This window comes from Ipomoea nil, unplaced genomic scaffold, assembly GCF_001879475.1.
Source record: "Ipomoea nil cultivar Tokyo-kokei standard unplaced genomic scaffold, Asagao_1.1 scaffold2144, whole genome shotgun sequence".
NCBI classification, from domain to species: domain Eukaryota; kingdom Viridiplantae; phylum Streptophyta; class Magnoliopsida; order Solanales; family Convolvulaceae; genus Ipomoea; species Ipomoea nil.
The window spans coordinates 3,271,188-3,293,208 of NW_017618572.1; the positions used below are offsets into that span (position 1 = coordinate 3,271,188).

Sequence of the window (22,021 nt, forward strand, 5' to 3'; positions counted from 1 at the left end):
TGAAGGCTACCAACAAACAATTCCAATCAACAAACCTTGCACATCAGATAAGATGAAAGCTACCAGCAGACAACCAGCAAGAAATAAGGATTCACCTTCATCCAAGTTCTAAACATGGATTAAGATAAAGGATCTTGATGACATCTAGACATTACTTAGCCATGGATGAAGTAAAGACCAAAATGCAACACGTTCTTTTTGAATTAACAAATCACATACTAGAGTAGGAAAAAGTTCTTACACAAGAAGACAATGACGTACAGCAACATCATCATGGAATTTTTTTGCAACATCGACACTTGTCAAATTGGGGTGCAATGGGCAGATTCGAATTAAGGTTGTTTTACCAACCTGCCCCATACATCTATCCTATAAATATAGGACTTCTAAGCTCAAAGAAAGATACGAAGAGAAATACACATAAGAAGCGTGTGAAATCAGTCGATCACACACTAAACGCCTTCAAACTTTTACGCCCAAAAAACAATGCTATGTTAACTTAAAAATTTCACAGTGCATGTATTCAACTCTCAAGCTGATTACACTCTTGATTTTAGAAAATTCTATCTAGGATAGAAACTTAAAATTAATTAAAGTCTATTCACTCTCTTTTACCCCCCCCCCCCCCTCTAGATTTTTATCTCTTCTACTACTTTTGGGACCAACTGAAAGTTTATTTTTTGACAATATATCTTTTTTTGAAAACAAAAGAACGAGATTTTAATTGATTAAACCAGAAAAGTCAGCAGAGACATGGGGGGAAATACAAAAAGGAATAGAGTCTAAGAATTCAATCACCCCCTCTACAGAATTACATAAAGCAAACTTTGCAAGAAAGTGGGCTGGAAGGTTTGCATCTCTCTTTGCAAAAATAAAGCTAACATATGGAAGAAGCAGCAGCAGTGTGCGAATGTCATTCATAATAGCTCCAAAAGGGGTATGATTCTGTCTTTCATGCACGGCTTTCGTCACTACTTCGGCGTCGGTCTCTAAAATAACATGAGACCACCCTTTCTTTTTGATCCAACTCAAAGCTTCACGAGCTCCAATAGCTTCAGCCTCCTTGACCGAATATATGCCTACCATCATAGACATTGCTGCCCCCTTTACAATGCCCTCCGAGTCACGTAAAATCCAACCAAACCCCATCCTGCTCCGTCCAAAGTCCATTGCAACATCAATATTCAATTTACAGTAATCTGACAAGGGAGGGGACCAAGTGGTACTCGGCGTTTGAATGGGGGTAGGATTCACCATAGCAGTAGAATAACCCTGTTGGGCAGATTTCCAGTCAGTCACATAAGCTAGAGCAATACGCACCATAGTTCTAGGATCCATGCCTTGTGCTTTCCAAACCATTTGGTTGCGATTCTCCCATATAGCCCAGCAAATAATCACCACCTTTTCAACCATATTAGTCGGTAAAGCTTTCCAAATCTTCTCAATCCATAGCGGAATCGATCTAGCCGATTCCATAGGCCATCCAGTTTCCAGTTCTTGCCAGCATAGATGGGCAAAACTACATTCCGCGAAGAGATGAACCGCTGTCTCTGCCATATCTCCACACAGAGGGCATATAGGGTTGCAAGCTACCTGTTTAACAAGCAACGCATCTTTAGTTGGTAACTTTAGCTTACACATGGTCCAAAAGAAACATTTAATTTTTTGTGGTATGTCGAAGTTCCAAACAACAGTCCATGGCCACTGACAGTCCTGTTCCAGATTTCCAAATTCTAGCTTATAGGCACTTCTTACAGAGTATATCCCATTGCTCTCCCCTTCCCAATACATCATATCTGGGGTATAAGCATAAGACAGTGGCAAATTCAAGATTAATTGGGCATCACGTTGATAAAAAATGTCCCTTATCAGTTCAGTATCCCAACGCTTTTCATCAACACATAACAGAGAGCTAACAGTAGGGGCATTGAAATAAGCCATTTCAGTGGTCATGACAAAAGGGTTTTGGGAATTTGGGAGCCAAGGATCACCCCATACTTTCACCGTATTACCGTCTCCTATCCTCCAACGTGTACCCTTTCGTAACAAGCCTTGAGATTCCCTAATACTAGACCATACGAAGGACGGATTTGATCCTTTCCCCGCATCAATGAAAGAGCACTTTGGGAAGTAACGAGCCTTGAACACCCGTGTCACTAGAGCTTCTGGGTTACTTAAAAATTTCCATCCTTGTTTTCCCAACATGGCTAGATTCATATCTCTCACACGCCTAAACCCCATACCCCCATATATCTAAAAATGAACATTTAGTACACAAAAAGTATACCTTCAAAAAATAAATATTTAATATACTAAAAATGAATATTCAATATACTACTAATGAACCTTATATCAATGATCATCTTTGATCATGTTCCATGATATAATGTTTGCCAAACCTCCCAAGTCCAACCAATATGCAAAGGGATTTGTGATTCTCCTAGTGCCTTCATGGGCAAATCCAGCGATTAAATGATAAGCATGCATTTTATTGTTTCAAGACATAAAGGGTTCAAAACTTGTTGATTTGCACTTTAATTATATGTTTTTTATTTTTTATATTAATTGTAGGATTTATATTAAGGACTTTGTGGTCCAATAGTATTATTTTAGATATTGACTCAATAAATAAATAGAGATGATATCTAAGTCATACAGCCGTTTTTGCTGACTGCTACCGTTGCGATGATTTTCTGTCTGGTGGAAATGTGGAATGGAAAATTTATATATAAAAAAATATGTATCATTTCTAGTCATATCCAAATAAGAATGCATAGTATTATTATATAGCCCCATGCATAATCTGTCTTTCTATAAATGTATACCTATATTGCTTTCTTCATCTTCATTCACTAGAAAATGACATCTCATAATCTTCTTCTCTTCATAACTCTTCTTACCTCGTTGTTCCTCGCTGCCACAGCATGCCACGTTGACGACGAATCCGGGTTGCTGGCATTCAAGTCGGGCATAACCCGAGACCCGTCCGGGCTTCTTTCTTCATGGAAACCCGGCATCGACTGCTGCCAGTGGTCGGGTGTGCAGTGCCGGAGCGACGGACGGGTCACGATGCTGAGTTTCCTCGGAGAATCCGACGTCAAACCCACACTGTCGGGCACTATATCTCCGTCTCTCTCGAAGCTCAGGTTTCTCGACACCATCTTGTTCCAGCATCTCGGAGGTTTATCCGGCCTGTTTCCGGATTTTCTGTTTCACTTGCCGGATATCCAAACCGTTTTCTTCGTCGGGTGCAAGTTGTCGGGTAAAATACCGGAAAATATCGGTGAACTCGCCCGGCTTAGTTCACTGAGTTTGGAGGGGAACCGGTTCTCCGGTTCGATTCCGAGTTCGATAGGCAACCTGAGTCAACTCACTGAGCTCAGACTGGACGGCAACCGCCTCACCGGCGGCATACCGGAAAGCATAACTCAGTTGAAGAAACTTAATACTCTGAGCCTGATGAAGAACAAACTCTCCGGCTCCATACCGGACTACCTCGCCGCCTTGCCGGAATTCACCACTATCCGCCTTTCACACAATAAATTCTCCGGCGAAATCCCTCGCAGCATTTCAGCTCTATCGCCCACACTCCAATTCCTCGAGCTAGGGCACAACAAATTAAGAGGGAAAATCCCCGATTTCATCGGGAATTTCCATGCCCTAGAAACCCTAGATCTCTCCTGGAACCATTTCTCCGGCGCGGTACCAAAATCGTTCCTGAATTTGACGGCTCTGTTCGTCCTCGACCTCTCCCACAACTTCCTGGTCGACCCGTTCCCGACAATGAACGTGGAACGCGCCCAGACACTGGACTTATCGTACAACAAGTTCCATCTCGGAGAGATTCCCGATTTCGTGACGGCATCTCCCAACATGTTTTCTCTGAGGCTAGCCAGATGTGGCGTCAAGATTAAGCTTGACGATTGGAAGCCAAAGGAGTATCTATTTTACCTGTATATCGATCTGTCGGAGAACGAGATAACGGGGAGTCCGGTGGGGTTGTTTAACCGGACGGAAAATTTGAGAGGGTTTTATGCGTCGGGGAACAGGCTGGCGTTTGATTTGGAGGATTTGAGGTTTAATGTGAAGGAATTGAAGGAGTTGGATTTGTCTAGGAATAGAGTGTTTGGGAAAGTTCCTGAAACTGTTGCGGTGCTTCAGAAGTTGAATCTTAGTCATAACCGCCTGTGCGGTCGGCTTCCGGCGACAAAATTTCCGGCAGGCGTGTTTGCCGGAAATGCTTGTCTCTGTGGTTCTCCATTGCCGCCATGCAAGGCTTGAGCGTTTATGCAGTTATGCATGATTTTTTTGTTGAATAATAGTGCACGGCAATAGAGAAATGTGGCCTGGCATGATAACAATAAAACATCATCATTTCATATTATCTTGTGAATTATAAATCGGAGTATTATATATGTTTTGTCTATAATAAAATATATCACTTTTTTGCAATTAAGAATTTTGGCCTTTTTAAAAAAGTTGTAGCTAAGTTTTGTTCTTCTCCATTTTTTCCTATCAACAATAGCAAGGGGGAAAAATGGCTATCTTCAGCCATATTACTTATGTATGAAGGAAAGAATGCCCAACATTCTTTAAAAATATTGCACCTTTAAAAAAAAAAAAAAAAATCTTCCGCGTGTTCATATTTGTGCGTAGCTTGTTTATTTTGCAAACACCTTGATTAAGGAAGAGTAAGATTTAATCTGAATATGTTTTGATATAAGGTAAATAAACTTGAGTTAATGCCACAAATGGTCCTCTGACTATTGGGATAGTACTCATTTTAGTCCTCGACTTTTAATTCGACCAAAACACATACTTCGACTTTCATTTTTGACCACAAATAGTCCTCTGTTAGTCTTTCTGTTAAGTGAGTGTTAAATTTAAAGATATTATTGTCAAATTAAAGGTAAAAAATAAAATAGTTAACAACTTCCACCATGGTGCTGAGAAACCGCTTGAGCACTGCCGAAAGAGAATCCAAAGCTATGGCGTAGGATTTAACAGCCCTTGCAATTTCAAAGTGGCTCTGGAAGTCAATGTCAATGATAAATGGTTCTGATTTGCAATTTTGATCGGACATCACATCTATGTACTCGTGTTCGTCTGGAAAACAGTAAAGAAACAAGATGTGTGTGTGTGTGTGTGTGTGTGTCATTTTTAAAAATATGTAGATGCTATGTCAGTCTGCCAAATCATCTTTACAAAAGGTACAAGGCAAGATATCGTATATGCAGCCATCAATTCATCGTCCTTGTGGCACAGTTGTAAAGTGTTACAATTAACAAAAAACCTTCGTTTAAATAGAGTTGATCTTGGTGTAGACATCAAACAACTTGAGGAATTTGCAAATTGGATCGCAAGTATAGGTGACGGATTTGTCAACGGTCATAGTGATGGTAATGCTGAGATAGTAATACCGCATGATAGGTTACTGCCGTTCTATGGAAACCCGATCACCACTATAGTTGAAAGTACGTTATTTATGTTCATGAGTGCGAATGTAGATTCTAGCCTTCTTGAAGGTCGAGCAATTCTAGCCCCCAACACTTGACGTGGTTAATTCCATCAATGAATACATGAGTGATTTGCATACTGGGGTTAGCAAAACATACTATAGTTGTGACTCGGTATGTAGATCAGAGTCAAACAGCAGTCTGCTCGATGATGTGCACACACCAGAGTTCTTAAATGGTATAAGGGCGTGAGGTGTCCTGAACCATTCAATGACCTTAAAAATTGGGTCTCCGATGATGTTATTGAGAAACATAGACCATTCCCTTAGGTTATGCAATGGAACTAGACTGGTAATTACCAGATTGGCAGACCACGTGATTTAAGGACAAATCATGTCTGGTAGCAATGCAGGAACTAAAGTATTGGTCCCCAGGATGACTATGACACCATCAGATCTGAGGTTGCCATTCAAATTCCAAAGAGACAATTCCCTTTAATGTTGTCATATGCAATGACAATTAACAAGAGTAAAGGTCAAACACGTACACATGTTGGGTTACTTTTAAAGAAACTAGTATTTCTTTATGGCCAATTGTATGTTGCAGCTTCCCGAGTGAGCAATCCAAATAAGTTGAAAATATTAATATGTAATGACCTTAAAAATGTTAGTACTTCAACTACTAACGTAGTGTACCATGAAGTGTTCAATAGTGTAACATTCTATTTTATAAGTCATATTTTATACAAAATTAAGTTCATTCCAATATTTAGTGAAATCATGTAATTAGTTAAAGTACTTAAATGTCTTTTACCATAAACAACTACAATTTAATTGTCTAATGATTTATTAACTATAGTATTAAAACAATAGTTATAATACGTATCTGTGCATCGTATGGGACTATATATATATATATATATATATAGGGAAGGTATCAGGTGCATTTGTTGCTTTTCGTGCGGATATGCGGTAGATTAATGTGCGTGAGGTTTATACTTAATGTGCGTGAGATTTGTACTCAATGTGCTTGAGATTTGTACTCAATGTGCGTCATGTTAATATGCGTGAGTTTTGTACTTAATGTGCCTGAGTATTGTGTTTAATGTGCGTGAGATTTGTGCTTAATGTGCGTGTGTATTTCAGAATTACGAGCTCAGAATGAAGCAGAACATAAACTCACGCACATTAACGCCCAAGCTTCTTGTTACTTCTTCCTTCAATTTGGCCATGGATTCTGGATTATCAGCTACCTTCAGAGCAGTTGACTGTTTATATAAATGACGCACGCACAGTAAAATTTGCACAGCAGCTAAGTGTGAATTTCTGTTGTATTATTCCCATAATTTTTAACCACCATAGCTCACATCCGCATCATCATCATCAGGGAGGGGGCAAATGGCTACTGGGAATGGGGAAGAAGCTGACATCAATATTTTCTGCTGCATTTTACACATTCACGCACATTAAGTACAAATCTCAGGCACATTAAGCACAACACTCACGCACATTGAATACAAATCTTACGCACATTAATCCACCGCACATCCGCACGAGAAGCATTCACCGCACGGAAACCTTTCTCTCTCTCTCTCTCTATATATATATATATATATATATATATATATATATATATATATATATATATATATATATATATATCATTTTTAAAAATATGTAAATTCTTTACAAAATCTAATTTTTAATTATTTACCTTTTACTTGAAGGTAACTTACAAAATAGTGTGATTGTATTTTTTTTTTTTAAATTTAAGATTCTAATTAAAGTTTTTTTTTTTGGTTTGTGATAATAAATTATTTTAAACCTTTCAATCAAATGATTCAAATACCCCTCTCTCTTTGTTTTTGTTTTTGTTTTTTGTTTTTTTTTTTTTTACATTTTTTATTTATTATATTTTCAGTAATAATTCTCATTCTAATATATTATATTGATTAGATGACAAGGAGCCGCATTTTCACGGGGTTTGTACTTTGTAGAAAGCCATCCCAATCCCAAGATTGATTTCCTCTTCTAGAGATGAAAACTCACCCCTACCTTTAAATTAAAAATTAAAGCATTAGCTGGAAAGCATCTACTCTACCCCTTCATATATATCCCCAACTAATTCCTTGGAAAATGGATTTTAGAAAAATATTAAGAAAAAATGTCAAATAGATAGTTTAACTTTTATATATTATGTAATTGAATTATCGAACACAAAAGTATATAATTAGATCATTAAAAGTTCAAAAATTATAAAAATAATATTTTTGACAGATTACTTTAAAGTTTTCCTTAAATATGATGTCATAATATCAAATTATTTATAAAAAATATTTTTATTAATATTTTTAAAAAATAAAAGGAAAATTAATTTTTTTTAAAAAAAATATGATGCCATGGCCGCCTCCCCTTCATCCAAAATAAAACAAAAATAAATATTTTATATTTATTCATAATGTGTGTGTGTGGGGAGAGAGAGAGAGAGTTGATGTAGTAAATACTTTAGATGATACAAATAAGTCTATGTAATGAGCATGTTTATGTACTCATTAGTTGTGACCACCTAAAACAAGTCTCCACTAGCTACTAGTTGCAATGTAAAGCTTTTTTTTTTTTTTTTTTTTTTTTTTTTTTTTTTTTTTTTTTTTGAGTGACAAGGGAAACCTGATTGCAATCATTATTATTGTATATTGGATAAATTTCACATTGTGATCCTAACCAACAATTCGTTATCAAAGGACCACGCACAAAGAGGTAAATCAGGTTAAGTTGCTATAAAAGGGGTTGTGGCGCAGTGGTTTGGCGCTGATCTGCCTGGTCTCAGTGCTTTAATAAGGTTAAGTTGCTATAGTTGACCGACTCAAACCAAGAAGTCTAATAAATCACTTCGACTGAGATCAAATTTGTAACTTTGTGATTATCAAGCCACTAGATTAACTAATTTGATTAGGGTTGTCCCATCTCTCTATAATTAATCAACTGTTCCACATCACACAGTCACATATCATTGGCGTTAACAAAATTATATCTCATCTTTTCTACCACACTTGATCATTCTTTTTTCCTGTTATTTTGTTCAATGGAGCTAGTAATTAACCCTTTTTAATTCTTAAAATTAGTTAGGACTCCTAACTAATTACTATAATATCAAGTTTAATTATCGACAGATAATCGTCACATTATTATATTGACTTCTATAATTTTACTAATTAAATCCATTAACAAATTTATAAACTGTAAATATCATCTCCCTTATACAAGAAATATATTCTTTAATTTTTAAAAAAATATTGATTAATCACATTCATTTATTTAAATTGATCAAAGTCATTTCATACAGTACTATAAACTTTTAAATCTAATAATTGTACAGTATGAGATGATGGATTCAAATCCATGGGCTCAATAAAAGTCAAAATCAGACATGTAGGCGAGCAGTCAATTGTGCACGCCTTCTAGTTCTTGTCAGAGGAATAGAAAGTTGACTACAATAACTTCTCTGATCTTCTAAATTTTTAACCATATCCAAATCCAAATAATAATAATAATAAATAACAATTTTAGCAATGGCTGCAAAAGTGTAAAACGTCTCCTCTTCTGCAGTTCATTCCCACTTCATCCATAATCCCATCTTGCTGTCTACCACCAAAAGAACAGCTCACTCCAGCCGCCCAATTTGCCTAAATTTTGTCCATAAATAACCAAATTAAAACTTCCACAAATCACATCCCATAATAGCTTAACAATAATGCATCCTCCCACTGCTCTTTTGCTCTCTCTTACTGTCCTCTCCTCTCTCTGCCTTGTAGCCACGGCAGCGTCGTGCCACCCGGACGATGAAGCCGGCCTGCTCGGGTTCAAGTCGGGTATAACTAGTGACCCGTCTGGGCTCCTTTCTTCTTGGGTATCCGGATCCAATTGTTGCCAATGGTCAGGTGTACAATGTGGGACAAAAAACAGGGTCACGTCTCTGGCCTTATATGGACAGGAACAATTTAATCAAACCCTTAAAGGTACCATCTCACCATCACTTGCCAAACTCAAGTACTTAGACACCATTTTACTTCAATATTTAAAAGGCTTAACCGGTCCTTTTCCAAATTTTCTTTTCGAGCTTCCAAGAATCCAAACCATATTCATAGTAGACAACAAGTTATCGGGTAGAATACCCGAAACTATTGAGAAACTAACCCAGGTCCTTTCACTGAGTTTCGAGGGGAACTGGTTCACCGGTCCAATACCGAGTTCAGTGGGCAAGTTGACTCAGTTGACTGAGTTTAACTTTGGTGGCAACCTCCTCACCGGCACCATTCCGGACAGTATCCGACAGCTCAAGAAACTCACATATTTGAGCCTGGAAAAGAACAGACTCTCCGGCAACTTGCCGGACTTCTTCGACTCTTTCCCGGAGCTCATAAGGCTCAAACTGTCATACAACAGATTCTCCGGCAAAATCCCAAGCAGCATTTCGAGTCTGTCACCCCAGTTACAGTTTCTGGAGCTCGGGCACAACAACTTAAGAGGGAAAATCCCAGATTTTCTTGGAACTTTCCAGGCAATATTAACCATAGATCTTTCCCGGAACCATTTCTCCGGCGTTGTGCCGGAATCTTTCTTGAACTTGACAACCCTGTTTGACCTCGACCTTTCTCACAACTCCCTGGAGGACCCATTCCCAGAAATGAACGTGGCACGCGCCCAGACACTGGACTTGTCGTACAACAACTTCCACCTAAAGGATATTCCCAGCTTCGTAACCTCGTCTCCGAATATGTTTACCTTAAGGCTTGTAAAATGCGGGCTCAAGATTAACCTGGATGATTGGAAGCCGCAGGAGTATTTGTTCTACAATTACATCGATCTGTCGGGGAATGATATAACAGGGAGTCCGGTGGGGTTGCTGAACAGGACGGATTATATGCGGGGGTTCTATGCGTCTGGGAATAAGTTGAAGTTCGATTTGGAGAAACTGAGGATTAATGTGGCGGAATTGAAGGAGTTGGACCTGTCTAGGAACATGGTGTTTGGGAAAGTTCCTGAGGCCATTTCCCAGCTTCAGAAGGTGAATCTCAGCCATAATCGGCTGTGTGGTCCGCTTCCGCCGACGAATTTCTCGGCTAGTGCGTTCGCCGGAAATGCCTGCCTCTGTGGTGCTCCGTTGCCGCCATGCAAAGCCGTTTGAGCTTGAGCGTTGGGATTTTCTTGGCTATGGATATTGAAATTTTTTGTTAAATAAAGGCTGTGCCACCTTTTTCCTTTCTGCTATCTGTTACTTAAATAAATTTTTTGTTAACTGAACCGTCTGAACACAGTTCTTTTTTACAGTGTACTATGAATGAAATCATTGAATCGTACTAGTAAATTTGCTTATTATGAACCAATGATTGGTCTCTTAATTGTCATCTTTAATTTATTTGAATAAATAAATAAACAAGAAAATGAAAATGCATATATATAGTTATTAATTAAGGTATAAGACTCAAATAGAAATAACCCCTTGAACTATTGGGCAATTAATCACTCAATCGAGAAAAATTTAAATTAAACACTTGAACTTAGAAAAAAAAGTACAATTAACCTCATTTGACATGTAAATTGGGCATCCACGGTATCAAAACATATTAATGTGGTATTCTAATCAACTTTAACTTGAATGTTATTTGTAATAACATGTCAAATGGAGTTAATTGTATTTTTTTAAAAAATTCAAGTGACAAATTAAAACTTTTTCTAATTTGATGACTTAATTATATTTTTCAAGAAGAATAAATAGTTTACAAGCTTATTTGACCATTACTCCATTTAATTATATATGATGGTCAAACTTTACTCTTCAAAGTTCAGACAATCTTTGAATCTTTGACTTGCATCCACAAAAATTATCATTTTTAAGGGTCAAATCTCGAATTATATTACATTGTATAATAAAATTTTAAAACTTTTAATTGAATCCGCAAACTTTTAAAAAAAAAATTAAAAAAAAATCTAATCGTAACTAATTTGCCGATTATCTAAAATAACCAGTTAATTAATTACTTGTTGACTGTATTTTTAAGAGATAATCGAAGTTATATATATATATATATATATATATATATATATATATATATATATATATATATATATATATATATATATATATATATATATATATATATATATATATACGTCTTCCCGTGCGGTTAGTGCGGCATACACCATTAGGTATGCATAAATGCATCATACAATGTTTGAGAATACACCAGAATGAAATGTCAAAAAATGCACCACACAACAAAAAATACATCACACATAATGGTGTATTTTCGAACACTGTGTGGTGCATTTATGCATACCTAATGGTGTATGCCGCACTGACCGCACGGGAAGACATGTTCTCACAGGAACCTAACCCTATATATATATATATATATATATATATATATATATATATATATATATATATATATATATATATATAATAATGAAGCTAATATATATAGAGGTGGTGTCCTGTAGGAAAAGGATTTGTCTGACGAAACTATAATCATCTAAGGGTGTGTTTGATTCGCACATAGGAATCGGAATCAGAATGGGTATCAAATACTTGGTAATGGTAATGGGTTTTGGTGAAAGTATTTAACATGTTTGGTAGTAGAGTGGAATGAGAATGGTTACTAATAGTAGTGCTTGAGAATGAATAAAGGGAATGAAACTCTTATTGTATTTGGATATGGGTTTTTCAATTGATGGAGTATTCGAAACCCATAGTAGTGTTCTAAAAACCTATCAACCAAACAACAACAATTACATTCATATCCATTCCCATGGACAAAACCCACCAACCAAACACACCCTAACTTTTTTTAAAAGAATAATAGTAATAATAAAGCTATAGGTTTACCCAATGATATTGGTGTAATTTTCATCCAGGAGTTACCTTTTAAATATAAAAATATAAAATTAAGTATTAAAATCAAAGAGTTTTTTCTCAAAATGGTTCCTCGACTATCTCTCATCTCAATTTTATATTTCAACTTTCCGTTGCACCCAATGTGGTCCCTTTGACTTTTAAAAAGTACAACAAATTGATTCTCCGTTACCTTTACGTTAACTAGCTGGACGTTAATATTGGGGGTATTTCCGTCAATTCACCTCTTTCGCGCCTATTACTATTTAAAACAGATATGAAATTCTTAAAATCTAAGTGTAAATGCTTCAATACAAGCTTCCAATTAAAATGTTTAGCTAGGAACATAAATCTAAGTCTAATCTAATTAAAAAATATGAAAGGAAATGATAGAAAATAACTAGGATTCAACCATGAGTCAAAATTGACTAGAAATAAGTGAAAATGAACTTAAATACAAACAGAGCAAGGTGGCATGGTCAAAAGCACGGTCGTGCCAAAATCAGCCCAAAATGGGGTGCTCACTGCCTTGATTATTGGCATGGCCTATGGCAAAATCGTGCACTTACACGTGTATTTCACATTCAAAACATTATAATTGGGCTTGATGATCTCCATGAAAGCTGTAGCCAATTGAGTTGTCTTTTCAATGGCCCAAAAATCACTTTATTTGGGTATTTTTACATTGAGATATGGTCAAAATAATAAGACGTCGACATGTTGAGTGAAAAATGCAACTTTATGCCATTTTGCTTCACTTTTGTCCTGGTTTGCCCAAATGACCATAATCATTTGCATATAATTCCTGCATGTGTAGGAATGTGAAAAATATACTTCCCAATGCAATAACGGGTGATGCATAGATAGGATCAATGTGAAAAATCAAGTTCGACGGTGAAGATTGAAGAATATACCCACATATTATTTATCCTGTGACCCTCCATAAATTAGGTACTCATAGTTGTGAACACCTTAAACAAGCCCCACTAACCACTAGTCACAATGTCACACTTTTTTTTTTCTTGTGTGACTAGAAATTCATAATTTCTACATAATAAACAAATCTAATGAGTTTATTTAATTAATTTTATTGTCTATAATTTAACACTCAAGAATCAATTCAATTGAGCTAGTACGGTTTGATTGATTTCCTAGTACTCTTATTCATGAGTTTAGTTTAACATATAACAGAATTAGAAAGAGGTGGCAGCTAAAGCCTTTATTTAAGAAAAATTTCAAGAAAATACTGAAGCTCAAGCTGCTTTGCAAGGCGGCAACGGAGCACCACAGAGGCAGGCATTTCCGGCGAACGCACTGGCCGAGAAATTCGTCCGCGGAAGCTTACCACACAGCCAATTATGGCTGAGATTCACCTTCTGAAGCTTGGCAATGGCCTTAGGAACTTTCCCAAACACCATGTTCCTAGAAAGGTCCAACTCATTCAATTCCGGCACATTAATCCTCAATTTCTCCAAATCGAACTTCAACTTATTCCCAGACGCATAAAACCCCCGCAAATTATCCGTCCTGTTCAGCAACCCCACCGGACTCCCTGTTATATCATTCTCCGACAGATCGATATAATTGTAGAACAAATACTCCTGCGGCTTCCAATCATCAAGGTTAATCTTGAGCCCGCATTTTACTAGCCTTAAGGTAAACATATTTGGAGACGAGGTTACAAAGCTGGGAATATCCTTTAGGTGAAAGTTGTTGTACGACAAGTCCAGTGTCTGGGCGTGTCCCACGTTCATTTCTGGAAACGGGTCCTCCAGGGAGTTGTGAGAAAGGTCGAGTTCATCCAGTGTCGTCAAATTCAAGAAAGATACCGGCACGACGCCGGAGAAACGATTCCAGGAAAGATCTAGGGTTTCTATTGCCTGAAAAGTTCCAAGAAAATCTGGGATTTTCCCTCTTAAGTTGTTGTGCCCGAGCTCCAGAAACTGTAACTGGGGTGACAGACTCGAAATGCTGCGTGGGATTTTGCCGGAGAATCTGTTGTACGACAGTTCGAGTCTTATGAGCTCCGGAAAAGAGTCGAAGAAGTCCGGCAAGTTGCCGGAGAGTCTGTTCTTTTCCAGGCTCAAATATGTGAGTTTCTTGAGCTGTCGGATACTGTCCGGAATGGTGCCGGTGAGGAGGTTGCCACCAAATTTAAGCTCAGTCAACCGAGTCAACTTGCCCACTGAACTCGGTATTGGACCGGTGAACCGGTTCCCCTCGAAACTTAGTGAAACTACTTGGGTTAGTTTTCCAATAGTTTCGGGTATTCTACCCGATAACTTGTTATCTACTATAAATATAGTTTGAATTCTTGGAAGCTCGAAAAGAAAATTTGGAAAAGGACCAGTTAAACCTTTTAAATATTGAAGTAAAATGCTATCTAAGTACTTGAGTTTGGCAAGTGATGGAGAGATAGTACCTTTAAAGGTTCTATTGAACTCTTCTTGTCCATAAAAGCCCAAAAAAGTAACCCTGTTTTTCGTTCCACATTGTACACCTGACCATTCACAACAATTGGTTGCGGGTACCCAAGAAGAAAGGAACCCAGACGGATCACTAGTTATACCCGACTTGAACCCGAGCAGCCCGGCTTCATCATCGGGGTGGCACGATGCTGCCATGGCTGCAAGGAAGAGAGAGGAGAGGACAGTAAGAGAGAGCAGAAGAGCAGTTGGAGGATGCATTGTTATTATGTTAAGGTGTTATGGGATGTAAGGAATTGCTTTAGTTTTGGTTATTATTTTATAGGCAAAAAAAAAAGGGCAAATGGGGGGTCGAGTGAGCTGTTTTTGGTGGTAGACAGCAAGATGGGATATTGGATGGAGTGGAAAGAAGGCTGCAGTGTTAGATATACAATAGTCTAACTATATGAACCATAGTATACGAGAAACCTAACCTCGTATGATAGCGGAAGCGTAGCCGTGTAGATCTCCAGCCATAGTTGATGTTCCTGTTGTGTTGCCTCTTAACGGTAGACCGTCAGCCATGTTTTGCCTCAGACCTGACTCAGAACCCTAGATGGTGTATTGGTATCTACTGAGCGGTCTGAGTACCGTAACTGAATGTGCTGTCTAATCCATAATCCTGTATCCCATCAATCCAGGTTATATTAGGCGTAGAGTTTGGTTGACTAACAACTACTAGTTATTAAGTCCAACCAGACCACTTAATAAGCCTAGTCAACTTGCACCACTTAATTAAGGCCCTAATATATAATATACAATATATATTATAAGGGAAAATCTTACATTCTCCCACTTGGTGCAAGTACTAGCACAACCTTCATCAAAGAACAAAACACACGAATCATAGTGACATGTCCTCTATTTAATCAGAGTAGTATCCATTATGATCACATGCATTTTAATTCTCCAACTTAGGTCCTTAATGAACAAACTCTATGTTTATTCTCGGTACCTTAAGGGATGTTTCTCAAAATACATTATGTGCACAACTGAAGGAGAAAACAAATCCAAATTGTACAAAAGAGTACACTGTATGATCTCTAAAACTTTATAAGCATGCCTTAAGTAGAGATCTCTTAATGTTAGCATAATGCTAACTATATTCCATGACTTCTTTATAAGTTAACTTTAAGTACTATCTCTAACGGCTAAGAGCTTGGAGTTGACACGTCTGTCACTCCCACTCATCAAAAATAGCCAAAAGATAGTCAAGTCACAGAAGCATTCCAATAACTTAGACAATAAACCAAAGGTCTAAGTCCATAAATTTGGAATCTTAATCATACACCATAACTTCCCAAATAACTTCAATGTCCACTTTAAATGAACTGAACATAATGAGTCTTACTTATATGTCTCACAAAATTGTTTTGAGCCTTACAAACCAAAATGACCCAGGATTAATTTTGAAGAAACTAAAGACTCTATTAATCACTGAAGAATTTATTAAATTACAGTGCACCACAAGTTAAATGTTTTTGTTCTAATAAATTCCTTAATATTGTTACAACATTTTCATAAATATGTTGCATAACCAAATGTTCAATCATTTGAACTTATGAATTTATATGAACAAATACAAGATTAATACTTGTGGAATCTTTTGGACTTATTGTTTGACATACAATCAAATTTAGGATGTATGAAGCCATTTAAATCCATAAACTTTAGTGGAGTATCTTAATGATCTTTTGCTAAATGATCACTCCCACTGATTTAAATATTCTTCAGTGAAATTAATAAAGTGAACTTAATAACATACATACTCATAATTGATTTATTGACCAACTAACAAATGAAGACATAATTCCCCACCATTAGTTGGACATACTAAATAATCAATTTTGGTTCCAATTAAAGTCCAACTAAATAATGAAGATATATTTCCCCACCATAGTTGGACATACTAAAAAAACAAAATACATCTTTCAAAACCAAGTTAGAATTTGGCTCAAAAGATACATTTTATTATTAATGGAATCCAAAAGATGTATGTCAAATCATGTAACTTACTACAGTTAGTCCGAAGAACCGAGCAAGATTCGTGGATTAATTAATAGAAGTGACTAAATTTTGGGAAGTGACTGAATACATGTTTTGCCAATGCAAACCAAGAAACTTAGAATTATAATTGAGCTAAATTTATAATTTCTAAGAATTGTGATAAAATTATTATCTAATGCGTTGAATGATTTATTGACATAAAACTTGCATGTGGGCTAAAGTTTTAATCCTATTAAATCCAATTAAACCCTTATGATAATATTCTATCTCAATTACTAAAGAGCCTGAAGAATCTAGTGACATAAAACTTGCCTGTGGGCTAAAGTTTTACTCAATTAGATCCAACTGAAAAATGTTATTTATGATGAAACCATTATCAAATGAGTTGAAGAATCAAATGACATAAAACTTTCCTGTAGGCTAAAGTTTTATTCAATAAGATTCAGTACAACCATTATGATAAAACTTAAGAAATCATGCTCCTTTTCTTAATCCCTGTGGGCAAATTAAGAAATATGATCTAAAGTTTACATCAAAAAATTAAACTTCGTGATAGAATTGAAAATTATTTACAAACAACCATAAAGTAAATAAATTCATTTATTTCTATCGTCACTGATAAAACTACTAAACTACAATCCGATACATAATTGCCTGTGGGCTAAATTATGACCATAGTCCAGTATTCCATCCTGATTAATTATACAAATATAAGAAATTGCCTGTGGGCTAAATTTCATCATATTACATACAATTAATCACAAATGATATGTCCAAAACTTTATGTGATCAAAATAAACCGCTTAATATATAATTTTAACAGATTAAGGATGTTGTGGCTACTCCAAAACCAAATTAAAATTATAAGATCACTAGACAATTATCAATTCCTTGCCTAAACTTTATGTGATTGAAACTTAACAATCTTAGGTAGCTGAATATGTTGTAGCATTTCCTTAATTAACCAAGATTGAAAACTCAAGATATTTCAGTAAATTAAAGATGCTTTGGCTATTCTTTAATAAACCGAAATAAAATCACATTGGCAAGGAATACTTAAAATTTTGGCAAACAGATTATACCAGATTGTGATGGGAAAATCTAAATATACTCCAAGGAAATGTGGTTAGACACTAAGTCTCACTGAAAACCAATTCCTTAAATAGAGTATCAATTTAAGGAGACTAGTGGCTCAAGATATTCTTAACTCATGGCCATTAAAACTAGTATGTCTCCCCAATTCATATATACTTAATGTATAACTGTTTGGGGGTATGAACCTAAAACTGTAGGGTATACACCAGAAAACTGTAGGGTTCACCTATGATTAAAGCTTAAATGGTGAACTAAAAATAGCGGACTAAACGTGCTTAAATTTAGGCACTACCGCGACTAAAGTTTATGCGTAAGTCCAACTTAAATAGGAACTAATATAATTCCATCTCAAAGTATGCATTGCTAAAGGCATAATAAAATTGCATAATTTAAAACATAATATTATGCTTAGGACAAATATGCATAAAATTAAACATTAAACTCATATATTCCAAATAAATTGCATAACTTAAAGCAATTTACAATATGAGATTTTAAAGTATAAACTTAATATTCAAACACCGATGAGTCCAAACCAAAAGAGACCCAACATTTTGAATAATAATGTACTGAATTGATACTTTAAAATTTTGTTAAACTGTAAGCCCACGGAAAAATGTTTTAATGCATAAAGATCAAATTTATGAGAAATAACTGAATTTACAAATTCAAACAATATCAAACCAAAAGGATCGGATATGCTAGTATTTGTAAATCAAAATCTCACAAACCCTAATTGCATAATTAAACTTAATATTATGCACTTAATGTGATCGAATGCATAAAACAATCTAGAAAGTATGAAGCAACTAAAGAATATGAATTTATACCAAATATTCATACTTAACCAAAAATGGGCAATCAGAACTAAAATCATAATTCCAAGAACTAAATGAATTATGGAATTAATGGCAAAAATCAATTGCCTAGCGAATATGTTTTTCCAAGATTACTAAATTGATTCAAAATCACTCTCCATAACCCAGTTGATAATATTATTATTATTAATGCCAAAATTGCAAATAACCAAAATAGCAATAAATAGCCATAATAATATTATCACATTAGGTAGGAGACTAAATATGGAAAAACAATGGTTAAAACCGCAAACATTTATAAACGTTTTCGAATAAAATTTTGAAAACTTAATAAAATTTGAAGTCCAAAAAATATTAATGTCTAGAAAATTATTTTCTGAACTGGAGTATTGTCACATAAATTTATTTGAAAAACAGTTCAAGGTACATATCTGAATACCATAACAAGATTAATGTCATCATTAATTAATTAATTAATTATTAATAGTAATAAGTAACATTATAATCACTATTAACATTAATAATAACGACAAATCAAAGTATGGTGATGCACCTTTTAAATGTTTTCATTTTTCTAAAGATAAAATATGTAACTAGTCCAAATTAGCGGTTAACTGTAATTGTAGCACTAATTATCAATAATATAATAATCATAAAAGATAATTAATGGCTAACCTTAATGATGCAAACTGCATCTGCCCATTGTGCTAACAACGATGACGATCCACAAGAGAAGAAAAGACTCCAGAATTCTCCCAAACTTCACTATCGGTGTCAATAAACTCGATGCAGTGTCCAATGGTACGTTAAAAAATTTATTGGTAGGACTTAATTACCAACCTTAATAGTCATGTAAAATGAAGTGGTAATCATGCCAATGCACCAAATATAGCAGATTACCATGAAATAATAATTATCATGAGAGGTAATAAAATGAGATTAGCCCCCCTAAACTTAATAACAGTAATTAATAATGCCAATTCATTACAATACAGGCAAAACTGTAATTAAGGGATGCCAAATACTAATCTCAATTTACCACATAATAATTAACCATGACTATTATGATACTTAGGGAGACTGAAGTTATGGTAATAACTAAATTACCATTATACACAATATATTAACTATATTGCTTTTTCCATAAAATTAAAGACTTAATATTATTATTAAGGCCCTGAAACTATTGATAGATTAAAAATTAATCAACTTAAACAATAGTTGTAGTTCTTAATGGCCAAAATAAGAATTAAATCCTTAATGTCTCTAAACAGGCCAAGACAATAATTATAGCACTTAATCACTCAAATTAGGCTCATAAACCTCAATGGCCCAAGTGAATTATAACATGGATGAAAAATGGTCTAATACTGAAGTAGACCCAAAACTTAATATTATTACCAACGATGAATACCAAAATATAGTAGTTAGTAATAATTAAAACTTAATAAACATGTTATAAGGAGCTATAATTATTATTAAAATATCAATCAAAATGGTAGGATCCATACTTTAATGACCCAAGATAGGTCTCAAATCGCTTGTTCAAAATAGGTTCTAAAGTCCCAGAGACACATAAAACTAAAATGTGCTCAAAATTAAGGGGAAACCAAACAAGCTGATTTAGTAGGTCATAATACCTAAAATTGACCTAAGGATCCAAAATTGAATGATATTTTTAAAATGAATTTATGAGTTAATAATATGCTAAATCCAACCTTAATGCATGCTATTATGAATGTATAACTATAACAATAATTTATGAATATACGTAGCATGCTTGAATTTACATTTTAATATATTATTAACCCATATATCCTAAATAAATTACAATACTGCAAGCAATTTAATATAAACCTCAATATTAAATTAAAATTCAAATAGCAAATTCAATACATAATATTTGCTAAATATTGAATAGTAATTTAATTATGAATTTAATGCCAAAAATTAAGAGGAAACTAATAGGCATTAATATCTGAAAACAAGCAATTACCATATATTTACCATTTGCTAAAAGTAATATTCAATATTAATTAAGGAAATATTAATATGGTAATATCAAACCAAATAATTACCATTTACCAAAATTAATATATATAATATTAACTAAAGCAAACATTAATATGGTAAATAAATATAAAATAATGGTAATTACCTTAATGACTTGCGTGTTCTCCCAGGAAACTCCAAGTCAAACAACCAAAGCCAAAACACCCAAACAGCGTCCGTACATGTAAAGCTTGATGCCGTTGCTCGTCAATACGGAGACCGTAACCAGCGAAATAAATCCGTCGATTCTCTCGGCAAATCAAACAGTAGGCAACTTTAAAAAGATCAAAATTATGCTTTAAGGTTGAAAAGCAATTTCAACAGTACAAAATCAATTACAAGCAATAACATGTTTAGTTATATCAAAGCCGAATAGATATATCTATACATGTATATCTTCAATATCAAAATTGAATGTAATTGAAAATCAAACCATATACAAAATCTTAATGTATATGAAATTAATGTTGATTTTTCTCAGGCAATACAATCAACCAGACAGAGATTATAAAGGCTCTGATACCAAATGTTAGATATACAATAGTCTAACTATATGAACCATAGTATACGAGAAACCTAACCTCGTATGATAGCGGAAGCGTAGCCGTGTAGATCTCCAGCCATAGTTGATGTTCCTGTTGTGTTGCCTCTTAACGGTAGACCGTCAGCCATGTTTTGCCTCAGACCTGACTCAGAACCCTAGATGGTGTATTGGTATCTACTGAGCGGTCTGAGTACCGTAACTGAATGTGCTGTCTAATCCATAATCCTGTATCCCATCAATCCAGGTTATATTAGGCGCAGAGTTTGGTTGACTAACAACTACTAGTTATTAAGTCCAACCAGACCACTTAATAAGCCTAGTCAACTTGCACCACTTAATTAAGGCTCTAATATATAATATACAATATATATTATAAGGGAAAATCTTACATGCAGAAGATATGGCTAAAATTGTTATCTTTTGACTAGAACTAGAAGCCGTGCACAATTGACTGCTCTACTAGTAGCTACTATACGCGTCTATATATGATTTTGACTATTTGAATCTATAATGCTAACTTCAAGCTTTTAGATATTATTATATTCTTCAATTATTAGAGTTCCTATAGCTATCATTGTAAATATTCTTCAATGATTAGTTTTTCTATAGTTATCATTGTAAATTTGATAAATATGGTTCGATATTCGAATAGTATGGGTACATTTAAAATTTCATATTACCATTTTTGTTATA

The 22,021-nt window shown here is 35.0% G+C and overlaps 4 protein-coding genes across 4 annotated transcripts; 2 read left to right on the top strand and 2 right to left on the bottom strand.

Annotated features, from left to right (window-relative positions):
* Nucleotides 1–720: 720 nt before the first annotated feature.
* Nucleotides 721–2,241, bottom strand: LOC109148642. Its single transcript, XM_019296378.1, has one exon. It carries the CDS (start codon nt 2,239–2,241, stop codon nt 721–723), a length of 1,521 nt encoding a protein of 506 aa, XP_019151923.1.
* Nucleotides 2,242–2,773: 532 nt separating this feature from the next.
* Nucleotides 2,774–4,316, top strand: LOC109148871 (DNA-damage-repair/toleration protein DRT100-like). Its single transcript, XM_019296626.1, has one exon. The coding sequence runs from the start codon at nt 2,860–2,862 to the stop codon at nt 4,279–4,281; it is 1,422 nt and encodes a 473-aa protein (XP_019152171.1). The 5' UTR covers nt 2,774–2,859; the 3' UTR covers nt 4,282–4,316.
* Nucleotides 4,317–9,058: 4,742 nt separating this feature from the next.
* On the top strand, nt 9,059–10,861 carry LOC109148535 (MDIS1-interacting receptor like kinase 2-like). The gene has a single exon (XM_019296273.1). The coding sequence runs from the start codon at nt 9,207–9,209 to the stop codon at nt 10,638–10,640; it is 1,434 nt and encodes a 477-aa protein (XP_019151818.1). The 5' UTR covers nt 9,059–9,206; the 3' UTR covers nt 10,641–10,861.
* Nucleotides 10,862–13,466: 2,605 nt separating this feature from the next.
* Nucleotides 13,467–15,049, bottom strand: LOC109148780 (MDIS1-interacting receptor like kinase 2-like). The gene has a single exon (XM_019296511.1). It carries the CDS (start codon nt 15,032–15,034, stop codon nt 13,601–13,603), a length of 1,434 nt encoding a protein of 477 aa, XP_019152056.1. The 5' UTR covers nt 15,035–15,049; the 3' UTR covers nt 13,467–13,600.
* Between the last annotated feature and the right edge of the window lie 6,972 nt (nt 15,050–22,021).